This window comes from Miscanthus floridulus, unplaced genomic scaffold, assembly GCF_019320115.1.
Source record: "Miscanthus floridulus cultivar M001 unplaced genomic scaffold, ASM1932011v1 os_937, whole genome shotgun sequence".
Lineage (NCBI taxonomy): Eukaryota > Viridiplantae > Streptophyta > Magnoliopsida > Poales > Poaceae > Miscanthus > Miscanthus floridulus.
Window position 1 is genome coordinate 1 of NW_027098533.1, and position 23,179 is coordinate 23,179.

Below are 23,179 nucleotides of genomic sequence, written 5' to 3' on the forward strand. Positions count from 1 at the left end.
TTATAGAAAAAGAATCTTAAATATAATAAATCTAGAAAAACAAAATATTTTATAATTTGAAACGAAGAGAGTATTTTTATACATATTTGGTCAAACTTGGTATTGTTTGACTTCTCGAGAATCGAGATTTACATTTTTGGGAATGGTGAGAGTACTTACTTGCACTTGGCATTTTTTTTGAACAATTTCTTCTAACATTTCGAGATGCAAAATCATTTATTATACTATTGATGTTGATCTCATCTAATTTCTCCATGCATAATTAAAGTCGCAATCTTGATGTTGTTTCAGCTTTTTGCGTTGGGCACCTAGGCCACAGCTACCCACGTACATGCATATATACACACTTTTTTTTATTCATATACTCCCTCCATCCCAAATTGTAAGTCATTCCAAGAATCTTGGAGAGTCAAAGCTTCTCAAGTTTGACCAAAATTATAAAAAAAATTACAAAGATTTATGACATCAAATAGATATACTATAAAAATATAATTAACAAAAAATCTATTGGTACTTAGTTGGCATCATAAATGTTATTATCTTATTATATAAACTTGATCAAACTTGAGATGCTTTGACTCTCCAAAATTCTTGGAATGACTTACAATTTGGGATGGAGGGAGTACATACTAATGTACTACTCTTCGGATGAGGCCTAGGGCGGTGGCACACCTTGCCCACCCCCAGGACCTACGGGAGAGCCTCCCCGAGAAAAAAAAGTCATGTGTCATGATCGAGCATCACTCCGCACGGGCTCCCAAAGGCACCGTTTGGATGCCGAAATTTTTGGCGAAATACTACTGTAGCATTTTCGTTGTTATTTGACAAATGGTGTCCAATCATAGTCTAATTAGGTTTTAAAAGATTCGTCTCGTAGATTTCGTCTAAACTGTGTAATTAGTTTTATTTTTTATTTATATTTAATGTTTCATGCATGCGTCTAAAGATTCGATGTGACGGGAAATCTTGAAAAATTTGGCATTTTAGAGTGGAACTAAACAGGCCCCAAGCCCCACGTGGGCTTCCAGGAAAATCCCTCCTCCCACTCTACTCTATCTCCTTAGATTGGGGATTAACAGAACAAACCCTAAATGAGGAGCTATATGAGACGAGTGCACGTAGGACCAAAAGATAGAGATGTTGGCGATCAACAATAATTGGTTTGGATAATATCTTTACTTTTAGAGAAACACTCAATCATTATTTCAAAGCACGTTGCCAGGGCTGACTAATCAAATAAGTCGAAGTTGGGTAAGGAGAGATTCCAATGTATAAAAACACTTCTTTTTTCGCTGTGGTTCTGACTTCTGACCAGGTTGCGTTACACACTTACACTCCCCTGTGCTTTGATTATTGTCGTATATATGGGTCATATAAAATAGCAGTCGAGCTTAGCACTTATCCCCGTTGATGATTAATTAGGGTCAAATTCATAACTAAAAATACCCACTACTAAGTAACGATCGCGTCTCTCTCTCTCTCTCTCTCTCTCTCTCTCTCTCTCCTCTCTCTCTCTCTCTCTCTCTCTCTCTCTCTCTATATATATATATATATATATATATATATATATATATATATATAGACACACACCACACACGAGATATACGATAGTGTTCTTGAGTCTTGACAAGATCAAACATTTCATGTTCGTCAATAGTTGCGAGTTTTTTTTCGAATACGCAAAAAGTTTGCGCATCTTTATATTAAGATCGAGAAAATTTAAATTTACATGATATTTACAATGTTCCCGTTCCTCCCTAGCGTACCAAATCGAAGGCTACTACTCACGCACTAAACAACCTAGGTGCCGCTGGTGCCAGGAGCCTAGGCACGGCTGTTGCCGCGTCGTCTCGACCACCGTCCATTGCCAGGTTCAGGAAAGAGTTCTCTCATGGCTTCAGCATGTGATGGATTGAGCTCATCTACGAAGATGTTGTACAAGTGATAATATGATAGCGATGATCTTAACAAGATCAAAAACATTATATTAGGAAAAGTTGTGGCGACGCGTACGGCAGTGTTCATGTTGACCAAGAATGGGTGATGATGATGACCTAACAACAGAGTTTGTGGCAGACGTTGAGATGATGCAGGCTTATATAATTCATGTAGGAGCATGTTACTTTTGGTATCTTATATTCACTGTTCCAGCTTGATGCTAGCTGCAATAACGAACCAGAATTTGCGTGCACAACTGTTATGCAGAGGCTGGAAAACCCTTTTCATTGCTATGAAAAAAGTAGCTAATCATGCTTATTAGTGGTGATACACTGATCGATACGATGTAGTATGTTGTAATGCTAAGCTTTCTCTCATCCATTAATTGTGGATTGCACAGGCCAGACTTTGTAAACACGTTGCTGGAGCTCAAGGGGCCGAAATACGACGGCGAGTTCCTGCACTCCAAGATTCAGAGCCTCCTTGGCGCTACTAGGGTGAACGAGACTCTCACCAACGTCGTCATCCCCGCCTTCGACGTCAAGAACCTCCAGCCCACCATCTTCTCCACCTTCGATGTATGTGATGGTGTTCGATCATGCAAGGCTATTCATTCATGAATCTATATAGGATAGATATATACTCCTATGATCGACGTGTTAACCGCGTACATGCACGCGTGCAGGCTCAGAGCCGGCCTCTGAAGAACGCGCTCCTCTCGGACGTTTGCATCAGCACGTCAGCCGCGCCGACGTACCTCCCCGCCCACTTCTTCCAGACCAGGGACGACGCCGGCAACACCCGCGACTTCAACCTCATCGATGGCGGCGTCGCCGCCAACAACCCAGTAAGTGTTAGTTAGTTGTGCACATCATGTTTAGGTACGGTTTTGGTGGACAAAACAAGAGACAATCGTTATTATATATAAACAATAAACAATGCCTGACTATATAATCTTAACTTGTTTCTGCTTACTTGCGTGCGTGAAGACAATGGTGACGATCAACCAGATAACCCGGAAGATGATCGTGGACAAGCAGGATCTTCCCGGGGGGGCCGACTGACTACGACAAGTTCCTGGTGATCTCCATCGGGACCGGCTCGGCCAAGGCCGCGGCGATGTACACGGCCAAGGAGGCCGCCGGATGGGCATCCTGTCTGGCTGCACACCAAGGAGGGCTACACCCCCATCGTCGACATGTTCAGCTACTCCAGCGCCGCGCTCGTCGACTACAACGTCTCCATCCTCTTCCAGGCGCTCCGCAGCGAGAAAAACTACCTCCGCATTCAGGACGATTCTCTCAAAGGCACGGAGGCGACCGTGGACGTGGCACGGGGAGAACATGAAGAAGCTGATCGGGATCGGGGAGAGGATGCTGGCCAGCACGGTGAGCAGGGTGGACATGGAGACGGGGAAGCCCGTGGCGGTGCCTGAGGAAGGGACCAACGCCGACGCGCTCACCCGCTTCGCCAAAATGCTCTCCGATGAAAAGAAGGCGAGGACATCGTCGAGTCAAGGCAAGCCAGGCAGCGCGTTGTGAATTGTGATCAGATCATGTGGGCGCGCGTGCGCCTCACGTCTGTGAGGTTCAGCTAAGATCACAAGTGTGTGTGTGTGTGTGAAGCATTATTAATTTGCAATGGCCATGCATGCAGTGGCTGCCTCTTGTCTTGTCGTACGTTTTCTTTTCTTTTTTGTTTTTTTTTGCTGGTACGTTTTCTTTTCGATCAGGGACTCGGGTTTTGAAGGTTGACTTTTGTGTATGTAATAATGTAATAATTGTTGATAAAAACTCAATCCGCGGTGGCTGGTCACAGACCTGTGCTTTGGATGTGGGCAGAAGAGACAGTTTTTTATTCCCCTTGGTCACTGCGGCTGAAACCACAAATAAAGAGTGAGTCCCTTGAGACTCAAACTCCGACCACCCCAAGGGGAGGTACTGAGCCTGCACGACCACTCGGTCAGCCAGCCGTTCCCTAATAATTGTTGATCATTTCCCCGATCAAGTAAGAAACCGCATTGTTCATTCAGTTCAATTGTAAATGACGTGTCCATGGCAACAAAGATTTTTTTTTATCTTTCAATGACTCCGTCAATGTCAAATGTTGCTGGTCTAATCTCGTGGATATGCTCATGGGCGTGAGTATGTGTGTATATTTCCCAAGAAGGAAAATACTCAATATATTTTCATAATAAATCTAATTGGAGATCTAAATGTATTAAGTATTGATGTTTATGATGTGGATTAAGTATCATTAGATTAAATATGAAATATATTTTCATAATAAATCTAATTAAGATCTAAATGTAGATAATATTTTGTATAAACTTAGTGAAATTCAAAATTCTTTGACTTTCGTAAAATGAGATTTACATTCTTTCTGGGAGGGAGGGAGTATCACTTTTCTGAAGAGAGAAAAGCACAAGAGGGTTGGTTTTGCCGGGGTTCCAACATAGCCTTGACCGTATAATTCTAAGAGAGTACTTTTCTCAAAATGGTTCCAACGTGCCGGGGGGTTCCATCCGTTTTCAGTCAATCTAGCGCCAGTTATCTGTCTGGCTCCACCACCAGTGTACCAGAGAGACGAAAAGCTTGTTAGCTCTATACTAGTTGAACCAAACCGAGCCAAAGCAACACGCATGCTCGTTAATCCAACCCTCTAATGGCAACTGTCAGAACAGAAGGCCCTGACGCCGAGACGCCGGGTGGCCGAGGCGATGTTTAACAGGCCCGCGTGACACAGATGCAGTCCGGCCCACCATTTTGAGAGAGAAAAAAGACCAAACAGCTATGGTCTACCCTCGTGCGGGCCGTTCCTGCTAGCGGCGCCCGTGCTTCGGCGTCTCCTGTGTCCGAGCCCGAGCACTGCGCGGGGCAGCGCTGCTACGGATTCACGGAACGTACCCGGCGGCGCACGGAGGATGGCAAAAACCCGGAGCGATCTCCGTGTTGCTCCCTCGTCCGCGAGCCGTCCTTCCACGGCATTCAACGTCGACACCCCGCACGGCGCAAATTCGTCAAAGGCACCGTAAATGCGACGACACGCACCACGAAACTGCTCGCGCCATCATCACGCTCCTGCTCCCTTCCTTCCCCCGTATCTTACTCAGTCTCACAGCCATTGGGCGTTTTCGCAAATCACTCACAGCCTAGGTGCAGCCACAAGCAGAGAAACCCGTACAGTATGCCTCCAAGTCACGGATGACGTGCGAGCTAGGTGGCTCGGTGAGCAGAATCGAGCCGGGGCGGGGCAGCTCTGGTGCAGCCTGTTCGGCTGGGTCTGAAACTATCTATCGTGAATTATTACTTGCTGGCTAATTTAGTGTGAGAGAAAAATACTATTCTAGCTAAAAATTTACAATCGTTTACCACGAAGTGAAGCCGATGAACTGCCGCGACAGCGACGATGGGGCGGCTCGCGTTAATGCCGCTGTGCGGTCTGGCCATCTGGCCGCGGGAGTGAGGACGGGCGATGCAGATGCAGACGGCAGACGCAGTACGCGCGCGTTTCTGCCCGTGCCGCTGCTCTCGTCCGCGGTCTGTTTGGGAAGCCAGGCCAGGCAACAGGCACTCGGGTGGGCAGAGGCAGAGGAGCTCTCGTACTTGGCGGTTGGCAATCAAGTCTTTTGGCAATCAATTGATGCAGCTGCAATGAAAGCTACCATAAAACCACTGCTGCTCGCTGCTGCCGCCATGGCCCGGACCCCAGCCTGTGAGAGCTGCAGTGCACTGCTAGCTTGTGGCAGCTTCTGTGGATGTGGTCCGTCCTCAGTGCTTCGTACTCATTCATTCATTCATACAGTATGCTACGTATACAGAGCACAGTACTACGTGTTATATCTTCTTCTCCCCGACCCGTGTCTCGTCTCATATATAAATTCATCCATCGAAAAACGACCTGTAGATGCTGTTTTTTTAGTCGTCCTCTTATCCTCTAGTAGAAACAGAAGCTTGCGAAGGAACGAATTCTTGTGGACGAACATTCCTCCGCGGGCGCGGGCGTTTGAGCGGACCGGAGACCGCACGGCATGCAGCTGTCCTTCGCCAACCACATCGGTTCCGGGGCGCCTGGGCACCGCAGATGGCGCTGCCGTTCCGATTTCGGTTCCGGTTCCGTTGCCGTGCCCATCTTTGCGGGACAGGGACTGCGTCTTGGAGGCAAGGATTTGCGTCTTCGTCGTTAACCTGTTTCTGCGGCCGGACAGTAGTGCTGAAGCAGAATCTGGACAGTTCCGTTGATGGGCGCTGGTCGTGGTCGCCGGTCCGGCAGAGAGCCAGAAGCCCAGAACGAACGAACGAACTGCGCTGCCTGCGGCGCGCAGCACGGACGGCTCCCCGACAGGCCGGGCAGGCATGGCAGTACACGTGAGCAGAGCCAAATGCCTGCCACTGCCAGCTTCCTTTGCTACTGTTCGACTGATCCACTGTTGATAATTTTGACTGATTTCGAATGATTTAACAGTGTGAGAATAAGCCAAGCTGAAACCAGTTCATTTGTCTTCACTCCTCATCCAGACTGCCAGCGCCAGATCCTTTGCCTTCCTGCCCTGCCCTGCCCGTAGTCGTACTAGGGCCATTGTTTTAGATCACCTTCAAATTCAAGTTTTTTCACTCTTTCTTCATCACATCAATTTTTGGACGCATGCATAGAGCATTAAATGTAGCTAAAAAATAACTAATTGTACAGTTTGGTTGTAAATCACGAGACGAATCTTTTGAGCCTAGTTAGTCCATGATCGGACAAAGTTTATCAAATACAAACGAAACGTGTTACAGTATCTAAATTAAAAATTTACAATCTAAACGAGGCCCAGTACCATCGCTCTCGATCGTTCTTGCTTCCTGGATTCTCATTCGGTCATCCAGAGGACGGGAGGAGTGTTTTCTCTTTGCGTGTGGACTGTGGACCCTCGTCCTCGTCTCGGCGGTGGTGCGAGATGAGATGAGGCTGACGCCTTGCTGGCCTTGCCTTGTGCTTGCTCTGCACCGATAAAGCTGATATTCTGTTCGTCTTTAAGATTGTTTGATTTGATGCTCCCGCTGCAGCATACAACCAGCACTGTAGCTTCCTCTTAGCAAATGCCGATTACTGCTGGTACGGAGTAATAGTACTCACCATTAGCCATTCAGCCTAACGAAATGGAGCGTTGGGTGTAGCTCTAGCGGTATCTGTGGGGTTACATACTACAGTTGACAGTTCATCAGGACTTCGGGTCCAGCATTCTTTACCAACAAAAAAAAAACAGAACTTTTGTATAGTAACTATATCCGGCAAGTGTTCGACTGGCTGGCCGGCTGGGGCTGGGCCAGCCCACTCATGGGAAACACTGTTCACATGTACAGTATTTTTAAGTCAGAATAGTATTTTTTCCTCGCAACGATCAGCCGGGACACTCATTACGCCAAAATCCGACCGTGAACTGTGCCAGATTTGGGACCATTATTAACTCCCATCAATATAAAATGGACACGGGAGCTAATTTCTTGGTACCACTGTACCTGCCCAACTAATTGAGTTACAAGAATACCTAACCGACTTGCATACGGCGCGTGGGAGCGGTGGTCGCGCCGTGGCGCTCTAGCGCGACGGTCGCGTAGTAGAAATTCCGCCTCTAGCTAGCACGGAGCAAAGTGGAAGAATAGACGCCGGTAGAATGCGAACGATGGCGTTTGCTTTCGATATCCCTGTACCCTAGCTGCACGCATGAGCCTCATGTTCGAATTTCACCATCCTGCTCGAGACACCGAGCGCGTACAAACATCCCAAACTTGAACCGGTGCGTATGACCTCATTGACGGCAGGATATTCATTCGCAATTCAGAATATTCTGAGCTGCTTTTCCACACACACACATATATATGTATAATATATATATGTATATGTATATGTATATATATATATATATATATATATATATAACTTATTCTGTGGCCACCTTAAGTTACGATAGTTACTATGCTAATTTACAAGACTACAGTAACTCCTTACTAGGTGATTTACTATAATATTATGGTAAATATTACCGTGATTTGTAGTAACACGAGTATCGTAAAATGCATATTCATTATCGTAAATTGGTACAAATATTATCGTAAATCAAGGTGACTATAGAATAAGTTATTCTATGGCCAGCTGCAGAATAGCTTTACCCTATATTCAGTAGCCAGCTACAAAATAAATTATTCTGTAGCCACCTCCATTTACGATAATTTTATATACTAATTTACAATAATGTCAATACATATTTACGATAGTTGTCTTACTATAATACATGAGAATATTTATCATAATGTTATAGTAAACCACTCAGTAAGAGTTACTATAATCTTATAAATTAACATAGTAATTATCGTAACTCAAAGTAACTATAGAATAAGTTATTTTGTAGCCAGCTTGTTATATATATATATATAGACACACACACATGGCTGCTTGACGGCGCAGCAGGGATGGAGGCACATACTCGCGTACAATAATACAACAACGTCCATACAGCTGCGAATAGCGACTTCAACACATTTTTTATGACCATAGAAAAAAGCTTATTTTTTATGACAAAAGAAAATACTCCGCCTATTGGAGTATCCTCATACACGTCAATTCGCACATTCCTTTTGCTGCATGCGTAATGCATAGGACTGTATGATTATATGTAATATCATATTATCATGCATGCATGATGCATCTCTCCGCCTTGCAATTGTTTTCTTGTGGGTTCGTCGGCGCAAATAATCCAGTGAGAATCTTAATGATCGAAGGATAAAACGCACATGGACATACAGTGCATGACTTAGGGCCCCCATTTTATATATTATTGCCATTCAACACGGAATTCTTGAGACCAATTAAGCATTAGCATCTGCCTCTCTCCCACCTTTGTCCTCGCTATGGGCGTGATTGGTTGCTTTGGTGAGGGAGAGCCGGTATGGAGAGCCGGTCCAGGACGGTGAGATGCATGCTCAAATCGTGCATTCAGTCGTGTTTGGTTGTCTTTGTTGTTGGTCCAGTATGAGATGAGATCATGTTTGGTTGCATGCATGGACGAGAGTTTTGAGTGTATGACACATGGATCCCTGCGCCATGCCTGAATCAAGCCATCCTGTATGGAGAGGGAAGTGGAAATTGAGAAGATTAAGTCGTGGCAGGATGGAGGAGGGCAGATGAATGAAAAGATACAGGCGAAAGGTGCGAGGGAGGGTAACCAAACACAGCGCATGAATGAGGTCAGACATCAAAACGATGCGGCAGCCCGATTCGACCTACCAATCACACCCCTATATACACCGCTATATACATGCTTCCTTTTTTTTCTCTCCTATAAAGAGCATGATCACATGTACATATCTACTTTTCCAATAATCACATGCCCACATCCAACAAAAGGCCAAATAAACCAACAGCAATGACAAGGACTAATCAAAACTCCTCACATTCCTCTGAAGAAAGGAGTCGGAAACAACAATCCAAGCTGTTGTAAAAAAAACAATCCAAGCACATTTTTCAAATGTATGTAAAACAAAACTCCAAAACCAACTCTTGAAGAAATCAAAGTTCATTTTCATATATAAATAGATGGAAATCCCCATGCTCCACTCATTTCACAAGTTAATCATGATCATTTTGACGAGAAAAGCTAATCACAGTCATCAACACTAAGCCAACAAAAAAAAGCAGCACTACTCACATAAACTCATCATAAGCAACCAAAGCCAAAGAAAAAAACAAAAAAAAGGGAAAAGAAGAGAAAAAGGCACCAAAAAACGGCCACCAAGGCAGGCAGCTCCACTAGTCGCTCTCACTCACTCCCAGACCGCGTCGCCACCTTGCTTGCTGCCTTACTTCCTCTCCCACCGTCCCCGTTTCAATTCGCTTCACTCCCCGCAGTCCCCACTCGCCAACTCCCTCCCCCCTCCCCAAAGCTCTCTCTCCCCCTCCCTCTTCCGGGCTTCCCCTTTTCCGTCCGCCATGGCCTCCTGCTAGCTCCCGTCGCAACGCCTCCCAGATCCCGGACGCAGCGCCACCCCCCGCGACGGCCGGCGCGCGACATACATGGGAGGGTGCCACGCTAAGCCGCTCACCCACGACGCGGACGGCTCGCCGCCGCACGCGGCGCCGGCGACCCCGCCCCCGGGCAACGCGATCCCCGCCACCCCCGGGAAGAAGCACTGGGCGGTGTCCCCGTTCTTCCCGTTCTCCACGCCGAGCCCGAGCCCCGCGCACCACCTCTTCGGCGGCTCCGCGGCGTCGCCGCGCAAGTCCCCCGCTCCCGCGGGCTCCGCGCCCACCACCCCGGCCAGGCGGCTCCTGCGGCTGCCCTTCCCGCCGCCGTCGCCCGCCAAGCACATCCGGGCGGCGCTCGCGAGGCGGCATGGCCCGTCGCGGCCGTCCATCCCCGAAGAGGGGTGGCGGCGAGGGGGAGGGTGGCAGCGGAGGCAGGGGCCTCGACAAGGGGTTGGGTTCAACAAGGGGTTCGCAGCCAAGTATGACATGGGGGACGAGGTTCGGACGGGGGCACTTCGGCTACACCTGCGCTGCCACGGTTAAGAAGGGCGCGCGCAAAGGGGAGTCCGTCGCCATCAAGGTCATCCCCAAAGCAAAGGTGATGTGCAGCTTTCGCAATGCCCTACTCTGGCACTTTGTTTTGATGTGTAATATGCTGAATCTTGAGACACCAGACACATGCTGTTTTTCTGGATTTTTTTTTTACCATGTGGAAATTTTTAGGTGTTGTCGATTTGCTGATTGCTGCCTTGAGAATACTGATTTCGAACAAAATACAAAATATTCATAGGATTCTGTGGTGACATTATATGGTTCTGTTCCGCATTCTGGATTGCAAACACCCTACTTCATGCTCGTGACTCCGTGAGGATGGTTGCTTGTTGTTCTGTGCATTCTGCCTTTTTGGGTACTGGGTAGCATATTAGCATATCGTAGGACTTTCCGCTGCAAATGTGCCTACTCTAGTCTCTAATGATAAGATACAAATAGATCGGACATTATTTGTTACTGGGAAACTTACATCTGATGCTTTGCAACTACCGATCCAGAAGACTTCAGTCACTTGGCATTATTGTTCTATCATATCTTTTGTGCAAACTGATTTAAGCTCCATTCTGGTACCAGAAAAATACACAGTTGGTCTTCGTCTGAACTTGGCTCCTTACTTGATCATCTTTTAACAACACCCACTGCTTGCTGTTTTTGTTTTCTCAGATGACTACATCCATTGCTATAGAGGATGTCCGAAGGGAGGTTAAAATATTGAAAGCTTTGGCAGGAAACAAAAACTTGGTCCAATTCTATGATGCCTATGAGGACAATGACAACGTATATATAATAATGGAGTAAGTTTCCATGACCTGAGAAATTATAGTTTTTCCTTTTACTTGATGTTTCATATTCTATGAGGCTGACCTCCATAGCATACATATGTAGTGTGTTATTATACCTCATCATTGGCACTCACAACTATTAACACTCACAACTACAGTTTTCCCCTTCTTTTCTAAGTAACACTTTGCTTCGCATTTATATTTACGTTTTATACCCTGCTGCTGATGGTCCTCGGATAGTTCCTTTTCTATATTTAGCATGCAATCCATGCTTTGTTCTTTAAAGATTCATGTTTATTAATTTAAAATCCTGTTGTGTAGGTTGTGCGAAGGTGGAGAGCTACTTGACAGAATACTTTCCAGGTAAGTTAAAGTGAACATAAAAATCGAAACAACAGATCAAAATACGTGCTTCAGTAGAACTGATGTTTTGCATTGGACTTAAGAGGTGGGAAGTACTCTGAGGATGATGCAAAAGCTGTCCTGGTGCAAATATTAAATGTTGTTGCTTTTTGCCACATTCAAGGAGTGGTTCATCGAGATCTCAAACCAGAGGTGATGTGTTTTTCTGCATCTCTACAGTTAGTGCAAATTCCATGATTTAAGCAGGTTTAGGAAATACTAACTTCTACTTTCTGTAGTCTAGAACTTTACAATTACCATAGCACTAGTAAACTAAGCATGTCTTACTTTATACTGTAATTTTAGTGTTTCCATTGTTTACTTTATCATGACTTCTAAAAAATATAATACCTGTTTTTCAGAATTTTCTTTTTACATCAAAAGACGAGAATTCCCATCTTAAGGCCATCGATTTTGGCTTATCAGACTTTGTAAAGCCAGGTATACTTTGTACTGGTCAATCTGTGTTATTTTCTATATAAATTTTATTGGTCTCTAATTGTCTGGGCCAAAAAGGATTGTAGTATTCACAGGCAAAAAGATCTTGAATATGTGGTTCTAATATTTTATGGCAGATGAGAGGCTCAATGACATTGTTGGAAGTGCTTATTATGTTGCTCCAGAAGTTCTGCATAGATGCTATAGCACAGAAGCTGATGTCTGGAGTATAGGTGTAATTGCATTATCCTTCTTTGCGGCAGTCGTCCATTTTGGGCACGCACTGAATCTGGCATATTCCGTTCGGTGCTCAAAGCTGATCCTAGTTACAATGAGGCACCATGGCCTTCTCTGACTCCGGAAGCAATGGATTTTGTCAAGCGATTGCTGTGCAAGGATCCACGTCGAAGGATGACTGCAGCTCAGGCTTTAGTATGTTTCCGTTCATTTATCCTGATGGCTTCTATTGAATATTGCCTTGTTGTGAGTATTCATGTTTTTTTCTAGGTCATCCGTGGATCAGAAATTATAATGACATTAAGCTGCCATTGGACATCCTTATATTCCGACCTATCAAAGCTTATATTCGTTCCTCATCTTTACGGAAAGCCGCTCGAGGGTGAGTACTTCAAATTTTTGTTTTCATGGTTTATAATGATGCCTCTTCAGTTTGGCAATTGGCACTTATCTTACCTCAAGTTTGTTCTACTGAAGGCTTTAAGGGTTGTGCTTTATACTATTTTTTGTTTAGAGTTGGTTGATGAATTCCTGTTAAATATTGTTGAGTAATGCATGGTAGTACATTTCTTTTATGGTAAACTTGTCAGGAATTTTTTATGCATACTGTGTGGTTTAGCTAGGTTGGGCAACATTTTAGGGTATATTGCCCTTGATTTATTAGTTCAAGAAACGAAAAAAAGGTGCTTGGATGACTCTGTCGCCAATACTTTCATTTGAAAATCAATGTTGTGCTAACAAGCTTACTAAGAATGGTCTTCCTATTTTTGTCCTAGTGAAGCTACCTTTGTTTGGCCAAGTTTATACAAGAAAATACCAATTAATCAATATTTATATTACCATATAAGCACCATTAGATTCATCATGAAATATATTTTCATAGTATACCTTTTGGTGTCAGAAGTGTTCATAATCTTCTCTATAAACTAGGTGAAACTTGAAAAAGTTTGACTTAGAACAAAGCTAGTGTGACATTCTTTTTTGGGGCAAGGTAGTATATCATTACTGTTCTTTCTAATGCCAGCAATCTGCAGTGCTTGATGTATATTGAACTGCTACAGGCTCTATCAAAGACCTTAACAGTTGACGAGCTTTTCTATCTGAAAGCACAGTTTTCTTTATTGGAACCAGACAGAAATGGATGCATCACTCTTGACAATATCAGAATGGTTAGCTCATAGCTACACCTAATTCCAGGCTGGTTAAGTCTGTCCTCATTAGCTTGTGTAAACTTAATGACTCCTGTTGCTTCACACTGTTTAGGCCTTAACGAGAGAAGCTACTGATGCAATGAAGGAATCCCGAGTTCAAGAGATTCCTTGTTTCGGTACATTTGTTTGATCTTATGACACCGTTTTGTTCATTACAGAAACTGTACCACTGTCTGACTCTATAACTGGATATTCTTTTCAGTTGAGCGCCCTTCAGTACAGAAGAATGGACTTCCAAGAATTCTGTGCAGCAGCAGTTAGTGTGCATCAGCTTGAAGCATTGGATAGATGGGAGCAACATGCGCGATCTGCTTATGAACATTTTGAGAAGGAAGGCAACCGAGCTATTGTAATAGATGAATTAGCTTCTGTACGTGATCTTCCCCCTGTTCTCTTTCTAGCAGATCAGTTTGGTGGACCTTCCAATATTTCCGGACATATTAGTTACTACATGCTATGGAGTATTTCATTATCAATGAAGTTTACTTGTTCTCTCAGGAATTGGGCCTCAGCCCTTCAGTGCCACTGCATGTCGTTCTACAAGATTGGATCAGGCAATACGGATGGGAAATTGAGCTTTTCTTGGATTTGTCAAGTTGTTGCATGGCATGTCCAGCAGGTCCCTGTCAAAGATGAGATAGCTGTTGATAATCTCTAACGACAGCGCATGTTTACACCGCCCTGCCCCTGTCGACTTGGTTCACAGGCAAATTACAGGGCTAAAGAAACCGTCGCTTGGAGCTTGCATATCAAGGGTGTTTGAGTTCTAGTCAGCACCTGATCTGTCACTAATTTGAGTATAGAGTTATGCTTGTTGTTGCCTGCCTACTGATCATTTAGCCGATAGAAAAAGGAAATCTAACCCATGTTTGCAACATGTGATGTTTCTAACAGTCTTAGATTAGGCGTCATCTTCTGTTGTGATTTTGGGAACTTTGTAATGCTTCTTTCCTGGAACTGGAGCAAGTTAGCTGCAGTCACCACTCACCAGGTTGGCGTTTGGAGCATGGGCATATCACTTACTGTCATTGTCACTATGTCATTGTACCGACAGATGAATGTGCGTGATCGTTATGTGGTACGTCAGGTTCTCTTCGTGTATATATTGATGAGATGGAGCTGTGCCATTTTTTGAATCTCAGAATATTAGCGTGTCAATTTGCAACCTCTAATTGATTCTAGGTTCTAAATCTTAGAATAAACTGGAATATGTGCGATAAAATAAGTATTACTTTTTACTGAATACATGAAAATGTTTAGAATGATATGGAATATGGCAATAAGATTGTATTAATTTTGACAAGACATAAGAGGAAATGATTTTATTTCTTTTTTTTAGAATTTCAGAATTTATTTATATAAAAATATTCATAACATTCTTCTTTTTACCATGTTTCACCCTTAGCGCCAGAAATCAGTGCTTGTACATACTATGTTGCTAAGCCATGCCAATGTTCATGGCTTATTTGTAATTATAATAAATGAAAAATTTACTCCATTTGTTTCAATTTATAGTCCATTTTTAGCTGTCATAAGGCAAATTTCTCCAAATTTGACCCAATTTATTGAAAAGTGCAGGTGACACCTACAACATCAAATTAGTTTCATTAAACTCTCCATAAAATATATCTCAAAAGTGCATTTATTTGAATTATAGGTGTCAATATATTTTGTTTTTTTTTTCTAAAACTTCATCAAAATTAGAGAAGCTTGACTTATAATGATAAATCTAGAGTGGATTATATTTGCAATGGAGTAGTCATTAAATAGTTTTTTTTATTGATTTTGCTTCCCCCCCCCCCCCCCCCCCCCCCCCCCCTGTTTGAAAGCATTGGTGACGATCTATTATTCCTCTCATCTGAGCCGTCCATTATGCGTCGAACACGCCGATTCAAATGTCCTTGAGCTTTGAAATCTGGATTTCGAAATTCGAAAGAAGAGTGAAATCCCCCCACGGCTAACGTTTTGAACTTCGAAGGGAAACCTGCTCTGCTCGCGACAGAGAGACAAAACGTTTTCACCACGCCGCAATCTGCCCCATTCCATTCCAAAGCGAACAGGGCGGGGGCAGGAGGCAATCGGAGGGGGGCGAGGAGGAGGCAAAGGCTTCTCCACTTGAGCTGCGGGATGCCGGTAACGCGTAGGCGCGCCGCCGCCGCGGCGGTGGTGCAGGTGGAGGTGGAGGAGGAGGGGCGCGTTGCGCCGATCGACATATCCTCTGATTCCGAAGCGGGGTCAGAGTCAAGGTCGGAGGATGAGGAGGATTCAGAATCGGAGGAAGAGGAGGATACGAGCGACGAGGACTTTGTCGACATCAGCGACAGCGACAGCGAGGCCGGTGATGGGGATGGCAGCGGCGAGGAAAGCGAGGAGGAATCGGAGGCGGAGGCGGATGCTGAGGCTGAGGTTGAGCAATTGGGCGCTGGATCGGAGCGAGGTCGCCTGCAACAAAATCACTAGTCTCCTCAGCAGTAATATCCTCGATCCCCTCTATCTCGTTTTAATGGGTTGCTGTTAGACTGTTCATCAGATATTCAGAAGTAAGTTACATGTAGGCGTTTAGGTGACAATCTCGAACGGGGGAAGTGTGGAAGTTGGAACGGGATTAGGTGCACGTAGAGAACTAAGCAGAGCTGTTTGGGGGCATTAAAAATTTAGCATCACTCGTGTGGTTCTATGATTTAATGCAGCTGCAGCGTGCCAATCTGATCGTCCGATGACAAGATAAATTTACAGATACTTCATCTGACTAGTTTTTGAAGCTTATGTATGTATCCATTCTAGTGATGTGCAACAGAAACAGTTTAGACATCTTAAGGAAGTATGACCCCCAAAATTGTTACACTGTGTGTGCGACAGAAACTAGAAGGAACATGCTAATTGATGTTTGGCTTCGGGGATTGTGTGCTTATCTCTAGCTGCTTGGTAGGCCGTAGATTGTTGCTACTACTGGTAGCTCATGTCAGTCACTTTTTGTTTCTGCTTCCGCTCCTACAGCTGTTCTATCGAACCATAATTTATTTTTTCTTATTGACAGCTCAAAATACATCCAATGTAAATTGGTTTTCAAACGGAGCTAGATGCAATCCTTGTCATGTTCGAGACTAAGTTGAGCATGTCTTGTAATAATACTGCTAATTTCGGTTTACTTCAGTGGGTTTCAGGAACGAACAGAATTGGATCATTTGTTCTATGCTGTTTTCTTCCTACATGAACTGAAAGGCAGGATTTTCCTGTAGGTGGGAAGAGTCTGGAGGGTTTAAAGTTGGCGGAGTGCAAGATATATTTGAAGAAGAATGGTCTTAGCCAAACTGGGGGCATAGACACTTGTGTGGACAGAATAGTGCTCCACTGGAGGTTAGATATGATAGATCTTTCCCACTTCTGAGTATATTCAGCCATTTGATGCTCGTTTAGTCAGACTTCAATTTAAGAGAACACTAGTTCCTGTGTCATTTGTTTGTTCTCAATATCTTTTATTTTTATTTTTATTTTTACCTGGCTTTGTTATGCACAGAGGGTTCACCTAGGTGATTTTTTTTTGAAAGGAGATTACCTCTGCTTTTAAGAAAGCAATAAGAGTTTTACATACTGGTGATACCAGTTTACGATAACGCGAAAAGACAAAACAGATAGCATCCATGCCACACTACTTAAAGGTCTAGACAGGGACGAAACGCTATAACAGGATAGCAACATCTGAATTAAAAGTTTGAAGCCGATCGTGCTTGCTGATCCATGTCTCTAGGCCCTCCACCATCTTAGACAAATGTATCTTGTTGGCGTCCTTCATAAGCTCTCTCCACATCTGCAGAAAGGTGATTGCGTTGTAAAGTACCACATCAGGATTTGAAGGAAAAACTTTCTGAATAGCCATCTTGTTCCTATTTTTCCATATTGCCCAGGTTAGGGCTGCAAAGAAAAATAACACTAGTCTCCGAGGGACTCCCAGCCTCCTTGGCATCCAATCATACAGGAAATTATGTTTTGACGTTGGAAAATCATGCCACCCAAAAGCATCTCTAATACAACACCACAAGTACTGTGAAAAGTAACACTCAAAAAATATGTGGTTAACAGTTTCAGGTTTGCCGCAGACACACAGAGGGGCTCCCCTGCCACCCTCTCTTTTTCAGTGCTACTGCAGCCTGTAATTTGTCATGAAACATTTGCCAAAGAAAAACTTTGATTTTAAGCGGAATTTTGCTCTTCCAAATCATAATACATAACTGGTCTCTAAGCCCCCCATGAGTTATTAAGTGATATAAAGATTTGGTAGTGTATTGATTTGATTTATCAAGCACCCATTTTACTGAATCTTCCTTAGTAGAATCGAACTGAACACCCTCTAGAATCTGTTGTAGCGCTGTCCATTCCTCAATCCAAATTCCTTGCAGATTCCTTCTAAAGGTTAAGTCCCACTCATCACCATCCCAAATGTCACTCACCAGATCTTGCTGATTTTCATTGATCTCATACAAAGATGCAAACTGAATTTTCAGTGGCATGTCCCCAACCCACGAGTCATGCCAAAATCTGATCTTATCCCCTCTACAAACCTTGTATTCTGCGCCCCACTTGAATAAATGTTTTACTTTATGCAGTCCTTTCCAAAACTGAGATGACCCCTTTTGATTAGAGCAAAAAAAATTGCCTGAATGCATATACTTGGCTCTGAGTAATTTACACCACAGCTCCTCTGACCCAGCCTCAATTTTCCAAATCCATTTGGTTAAGAGACACTGGTTCATGATTTCAGTGTTTATAATCCCTAATCCACCATGTATTTTGGGCTTACAAACTGACACCCATTTTGCCGTATGATATTTGAAGATGTCATCTGCTCCTCTCCAAAAGAATTTAGATCTGATTGTATCCATCTTTGAATGGAGACCCTTTGGCAGAAAATAAAAACCCATAACATACATGGGCAGGCTACTCAAACAAGTATTAGTCTGAATTAGTTTCCCCCCTGAGGTCATGTACTTGCCTTTCCAGGGATCTAAGCGTTTGATCATCTTGTTAAGAATCCCTTGGAAGGCAAGAATACCTAACACCATGTCAGATATTGGTATGCCCAAATACTTCATTGGCAATTCTCCCAACCTGCAGTTTAACATGTTGGCTTTCCTTTCTTTCTCTTCCTGACTAAACCCAAAGAGGATCACTTCACTCTTATGATAGTTGATCTTTAAACCAGATAACCACTCAAAACAATATAGGATCACTTTCAGTTTTGTAATTGTGCTGTCTGACCCATCTATCACTATTACAGCATCATCTGCATACTGAATGTGTGAAATACCACCTGGGATCAAATGCTCACCACTCCCTTGATCAAGTGCCTGTTGACAGCCTTGTCCAACATAGCACTTAGAGAATCAGCAGCTAGGTTAAATAGAAGGGGAGATAGGGGGTCTCCCTGTCTTAGCCCTCTCAAAGTTCTGAAGTAAGGTCCCCTAGTGCCATTAACATTGACACAAACCTGTCCCCCCTTGACAGTTTGCATTACCCAATTAATCCACCTAACGGGGAAACCTTTCCCTTTTAAAACTTCTTCAAGGAAGTCCCATCTCACCCTATCATAGGCCTTCTCAAAGTCTATTTTTAGAATTAAGCCCTGCTTTTTCTTGTGGCTCAGCTCATGTAATACTTCATGAAGAATAACCACTCCTTCTAATATGTTTCTCTCTTGAATAAACCCAGTTTGATTAGGACCAATAACCTCCTTGGCTACTGGGGTGAGCCTGCCTGTGAGAACCTTAGTGAAAACTTTATAATCCACATTCAGCAGACAGAGGCCTATATTGCTTGATAGTAGCTGCATCTTTGACTTTGGGGACTAAAGTGATCACTCCATAATTCAATCTTTTAATGTCCAAATCGCCATTGTAGAAGTCTACAAACATTTTGTAGTAGTTGTCTTTGATCTTATCCCAGAATTGTTGGAAAAAACTAGCCCCATATCCATTGGGTCCTGGTGCAGCATCTTGTTTCATATAAAAAACTGCTTGCTTAATCTCCTCCATGGTGAAAGCTTTCACCAGTTGTTGACAATTTGCATCAGTCACTTTTCTATCTTCAGACCAAAAATTAGATTTCAGTCTAATCTGTCTATCATCCACTCCCCCAAACAACAGTTTGTAAAACTGAACTATGTGAGTCATAATGTCATCCTGATTTGTTAACTGTCCTTGCTCAGATTCCATAGAGAAGATTGATCCCTTCCTTCTTCTCCCATTAGCAAAATGATGAAAGAATTTAGTATTGGAGTCTCCTGCCAGAAGCCAGTGCTTCCAGTAGCTCTCTTCCATCAGATAGACTTGTTCTAAATCCCTTTCGACAGCATATCTATGTTCCCACTCCTGAGGCAACAGATCTCTAACTTCAGCTTGCTTATCAATCCTTTGCAGCTCCTCCTTGAGCTCAAATTTGATGTGCCTAGATGTTGTAGCGTTGCGACATTTTTCAGAACTTGACACGGATTGACACATGTAATATTTATTACCCGTATCTTATAGGTTCAAAGATGGGGACCCTGAGAGAATTTATCCTCGGTCATCCTTCTGTATCAACTGTAAAGGTGTGTTCTTAGTTGGAAATAAACTCTCATTTAACTGCATAGCAAATTATCCATGGCAATAATCATACTCAGCGCAGGTGATGTTTGTAAGGATGATGCCGTCTTATTCAAACAGAAGGTGTACGAGAAGAGGTAGCCATCTGCATTTGCATAGTCTAATCTAACAGCCTCTTTGAAATAGTAACCTAAACTTCCATTCGGATAACTTTGACAGTGGAAAAAGGCATGCAAAATGCATAGGTAAGCGTATAGTAGCTGGCAAAGTCATCAAGGAAAGCTATGGTAAACAAAAGCAGCAACACACTTTCACGGTAAAGTTTGATTCAACAGTTTTGTACTACTGTGTCATTTGAGTCTTGTGATCATTTACAGACTACATTACTTGTTCGATTCAATAGATTCAAGTGTTTTGGAGCAAAGGAGCTGGGAAATTACCACCTTTGCATCTGTTGCTTGTCAAAGGGCGCAACCTATATAGAATGGTGACTTTTCGTCAGGTAACAAGAGCTCTCCGTATTGTTACTCTGTTTTCTACCTGTCACTTCGTGTTCTTTCTGCTAGTCTTTTATATAATAAGAAACACTCAGATCTTCTTCAGGAGTTGTAACCAGTGTGATGATACAATTCTCATTCTCAAATGTAATAGGGTAATTCAACTGTCCAGCATCAGTACTGGCTGTACATTGGAGGTTCATATTTACAGTTCTTTTTCTATCAGTCTGTGTGCTCTGTATACAGTAATGGAAATACTGGGAACTCTATGTTTCTAAAATAAAAGAAGCATTTTTCATGAATACGAATGCATCCTGTCAGATATCCAAGATGACTATCTCCACATTTCCCAAACTGTGTTTTTTATTCATATTCTCTCCCCCTAGTCGTTTATCAATAGAACTGGGATGTAGTATCGGTTTTATGCAATTCTCATATTTGAGGGTATCTACACATTTCTCAAATGATGGTTTGTATACCAACATTGTCCATGGGATGGCCTTGTGTGATTTTGAACTTCACATCATTTATTTCTCTTATATCTAGCCTTGGGCAAATGAAGTAGAAAGGCTGAAGGTTCTAGAAGAGAAGCACAACAGAGGGGACGAAGCAAGGCGTGTTCGTGCTTTGAAGAGACCTAATTCTGCTGGAAACAGTAATTTCCATTCTCAAGATTGTTTGCGCAATCTCTGCATTAATTTAATGCTGAACTTGGTCTTCTTGTCATACTTGTTTGAAATCTCATGCCACTGTTACTGATTGATGGTATTGCATATTTAAGTTCGTATTTAATCACGTTCATCAAATGTGACAGGTTATAGATTTCTTGTTTGGTGTTAATACCTTGCTACTAGTTTATAATGAGTTTTGTCATTTTGCACAAAACTACAGTGGGATAGTTACATGTGAACATTTTTTAGTTATAGGAGTATTTAATATTATTAGGAAGTAAAATTTAATGTTTGGGTTGATGTATTAACTGGCATTGGAACCTTTACAACTCATGATATGGAATATTAGTAGGCAGCTGTATCTCATATGGAATCAATTAAAATTCTGAATCACAGGGCTGGAGAACAGCATGGGCAGTAAAATGAATAACATGTTTAATTTCTAGGCTCCCTGAGTTCAAGAAGAAAAGTTGTATTCATAGACTTCTTCTAAGGAACATTACATCTTTCTAGATTCCTGGAACAACTCATGCATGGTATTGTCGACTTAGCAGAACATATGAGCTCCGGGTCTCTATTGCCTTGTTTTGTTAAGCCATTGAGTCAAGCTGCAACACTTAATGACGATTTTACTCAATCTCGTTTTCTTCAGTTCTGTGTTTGTTCTACCTAACAGTTTCTATTCCATTTTTTTGTCTTTCCTATAGCTCTTAAAGGCAAGAAAAAATTGGACAAAGAAAAGCACAAGTCTCGATCTGAAAGGCCTCGCTGCCAATCCAATATTATTGAATTGGATAAAGGCAAAAAACGACCTGCACAATCCTCCAAGTTTGATCTGCCTAATAAAAGATCTAAGAAAGAAGGGTCCCAAGTGCCTTCTGGGAAAAAAGCCACTGGTGGTAGGAGGGCAAAGAAAAATCGTGCCTGCCAAGATAAGAACATTTCTACTGGCCATAACAGTTCTCTATGCAATGACAACAGGGAGAAGAGTCATGCTACCTTTCAGAAAAACTGTCACGTTGAGCCTCTTAACAAGGGCCCATCTAGCTCAAAAGTTGGGATGAACAAAAGGACGACTGGTTCTGGGTGGAACAGAATTGGTGGCACACAGAGTCAATTAGAAGGAAGACACATAACTCCAGCTGCGCTTGTTGAAGCAAATCATGGAAATTTTGTTTTAGTACAGAATGCTTGTGTTGAGAGGCCCCAATGGCCTACTCAATTGCGTGAAGTTGCTCACGTTTTACTGCCTCGCCCCAGTGCCAGCCATCCACATGTACTACCCAAGGCTACAATGGGTCTCCAACATCAAAATGGAGCAATGGCTGGTGTGCATGCGCCTGCATATTTCAGGGCACTTCCACCCAATCAACAGAGGGTAGCATTTCCTTCAGGCAACATGCCACAAACTGTGTACCATCCTCATCCAGAAGAAGCATACGTCGTGCCACACTTAAGATATCCTAGTGGGAGTACTGGTTTCCGTCGATAAGACAGTCTAGTTGATGCCAGCTGCATTTTGATAATTGCATTGGTGGTAAGGCATGTGGTCTTGGTTTATTTCCATTATTCCATTTCATTGTTATGAGTATGTAGCATTTGCCTCTTACATAATGTGCAGAGGCCAGAACATTGTTTCATCTTGTGATCTTGAAATAAAGCTTGCATTTGCCTCTTAGCTCTTGTTTATTTGGGTGAAGTTTGGGATTTTGGCTACTGTAGCACTTTCGTTTTTATTTGGTAATTAGTATTCAATCATGGACTAATTAGGCTCAAAACGTTCGTCTCGCGATTTCCAACCAAACTATGCAATTAGTTTTTTTTTCGTCTACATTTAATGCTCCGTGCACGTATCGCAAGATTCGATGA

General features: G+C 43.1%; 1 protein-coding gene and 2 pseudogenes across 1 annotated transcript; all 3 read left to right on the forward strand.

Annotated features, from left to right (window-relative positions):
• Positions 1-2,338: 2,338 nt before the first annotated feature.
• Positions 2,339-3,002, forward strand: LOC136535446 (patatin-like protein 1; the record flags this gene model as incomplete). The annotated part of the gene is made up of 3 exons (XM_066527706.1): positions 2,339-2,516; positions 2,624-2,785; positions 2,928-3,002. Coding segments are annotated over 3 exons (415 nt in total), but the record flags the coding sequence as incomplete, so codon positions are not given.
• A 6,857-nt stretch (positions 3,003-9,859) lies between these two features.
• LOC136535447 (CDPK-related kinase 5-like) lies at positions 9,860-14,205 on the forward strand (annotated as a pseudogene).
• Positions 14,206-15,580: 1,375 nt separating this feature from the next.
• Positions 15,581-22,982, forward strand: LOC136535448 (zinc finger CCCH domain-containing protein 62-like; annotated as a pseudogene).
• Positions 22,983-23,179: the final 197 nt, after the last annotated feature.